A 2,500-nucleotide genomic window follows, 5' to 3' on the forward strand; every position below is an offset into this window, starting at 1 on the left:
CATTATTCTTGTTTGCACGTATAACCATTCTACTTCCTGACTGTACAGAGTTTCTCATGAATTTCTGATACTATGAGATTGAATACAATTGGAAATAAAAACCTGAATCATACTATTTCAATTAATAATGATGTAAATAAATAGAAAAAAAGGAAACTGATAAATCAATGAACAACAGAACATGGGTTTGTTGATTGTTCCCTGCCTTCTATACTTATCTATATGAAAAGGAAAAAAACAGCTGGTCAAAAATTATTTATAGTAATAACAATAATAATTATGGTGATGATGATGCAGATAATAATGATAATGATAATGATAACAACAACAATAATAATAATGATAATGATAAAAAATAACCATCACATCAATAAAAATAAAATAAAATCCTATTATGAATGACTGTTATGCTTCCTCACTGAGAACCTGCTGGGGCATTACAAAAATCATGAAGTCGGAATGGTAAACTCAGCAGCATTACTGTCTGGACACATGAAAGAACACATTTTTTGTCCATTGTTGTGATCTGAAGGATAATGGCATAAAGGAAATATAATTCATATTTTTATTTGTTGACCTGCAAGAAGTAGAGCCATTTCCTAAAACTTGGTAGAGCTAAGATGGTGGAAATATCAATATCTGTAAAACTGATGATGTACTAATAACAAATAATTCCTAAGGATGAGACAACATATCAACTGATCTTTTATGACATATCTAAGACACTCTGGTGAAAAGATACTTCTGTAGTGTTGGATGGAAAATAGTTATTGAGAATAGTCCTGGTTGTCGAGCCATTATAATTAACCCATTGGTCGCGGTATTAAAAAGATGTTTGTGCAGTAGGATGGCTGGTTTACATGTCTGGCACAGTGCCATCCGTGTCTATGACTAACTCTGCCTTTGCAGCAAATCATGTCATCCGCTGCCAATAAGTTAATAAAGGTAAATTCCATTGATGATAACTTACTTGAACAAAACTATATGTGAGTTATGATAATAGTTTGTTAAGTTTCCATGGGTCTAGCATGAAATAATCAAAACAACAACACCTATAACAATAATAATGACAATAACATTAATAGCAATAATAATAATAATAAAAACAACAATAATGATTATGATAATGATAATAATAATAATAATAATAACAAAAACAATAATGATGATCATAAGAGAAATATTTCTTTTATACTAAAACAACAACTAAGCTTGACACTATTAGTACTACTAATTTCTATGTACTACTACTAGGCTACCAAAATAATTTCAGTAAGACTAACCTATCACTATTACTACTAATGAAACTAATAAGTAAACAAATAAGGAAATCCCACCTGGCCACGGTACATGTAGGCAACTATAACCTGCAGAGCATCGAAGTTGACTCCTGGGAACACAACCACCATTGGCCGCTCCTCACTGACCTCCTCCAACATTTTCTGCATGGAAATAAAAAGCTATTGTAGTAAAGAAAACCTATGCTTTAGAGAGTTTATACTAATATATATTAAACAATGTTTATGTATGTTCTAAAACATTATCCAAAAAGTAATATTGATCCTTGTTACACAACATCACCTAAAAAAAAAAGAGAGGAAATCACATCCTTCAGCAAATACTTAGCATAATTCTGTGAAAAACAAAAGTAGTTGTCTAATAGGTATTGTAAAGAACTACACTAACTGATTCTTCTGCATATATGTAATGTATATAAAAATATATACTCATGCATTCCTTGGCTGGCTATGCTTATTGGTAAGTTCCATGACAGAATGGAACAATTTTAATGATGCATGTAACAATATCAGTATGTTAAGTTAACAGTTATAAATCTCTTTTCATAATATTTTAATACATCTATAAAAAAACACAATAAAATTATGCTTAAATTAAGATAAATATCCAAAGCAAACAAATCTGATAAAAAAAGAAAAGAAAATGCAACAGCTCACAACACCAAAATATACTGGCAAAGCAAATTTAATTATATACTCAACCTGTACAAAATCACTATCAATCTTCTATATTTATACACAGAGAACATCTATTTCAGCTTTGCATGTAATTAGAGGATAGTTTATAAAGTTCATGAAAGTTACATTGCTACATTAATTATAGATGCATGCAAAAGATAATATGACTATATGTCAATGAAGAAAAGCTAAATCACTTACTTTGAAGAATGGGCTAAAGAATGCCAATATTATCCGATGAGCTTTGATGCTACGGGGGCCGACAGTAATGGTCACGTCTGTAAGTGTGGCTCCAGCCAAAAAATGTGGCAACTGGCGCCCAACATGTTCTCCCCAGTTCTGCCACAAGACTACAACCATGATCTGAGGAGAAAAATATTTGCCATGTTATATATTTTTATAAATATTAATATTAAGGCTTTGTTTTTTAGACATGTAAACTTGACAATTACTTCACTCTATACAATTGTACAATCCTGTAACTAATCTATCTATATAAATATATATAAACAATAACTCTACCT

At 30.6% G+C, this 2,500-nt stretch overlaps 1 protein-coding gene across 2 annotated transcripts in view; it reads right to left on the reverse strand.

Annotated features, from left to right (window-relative positions):
* The window catches only part of LOC122249028 (uncharacterized), a 28,654-nt gene that overhangs the window by 23,765 nt on the left and 2,389 nt on the right, over positions 1–2,500 (reverse strand). For both annotated transcript variants that reach the window (XM_043009523.2, XM_086549683.1), the window contains exons 2-3: positions 2,178–2,339; positions 1,338–1,442 (exon numbers count right to left, since the gene is read on the reverse strand). In XM_043009523.2, the coding sequence (XP_042865457.2) occupies positions 1,338–1,442; positions 2,178–2,336 (264 nt within the window). In that variant the 5' untranslated portion in view covers positions 2,337–2,339. The remainder of the gene's footprint in view (positions 1–1,337; positions 1,443–2,177; positions 2,340–2,500) is intronic.

Source organism: Penaeus japonicus, unplaced genomic scaffold (genome assembly GCF_977035675.1).
Source record: "Penaeus japonicus unplaced genomic scaffold, GWHDUDI00000001_assembly GWHDUDI00000022, whole genome shotgun sequence".
NCBI lineage: Eukaryota > Metazoa > Arthropoda > Malacostraca > Decapoda > Penaeidae > Penaeus > Penaeus japonicus.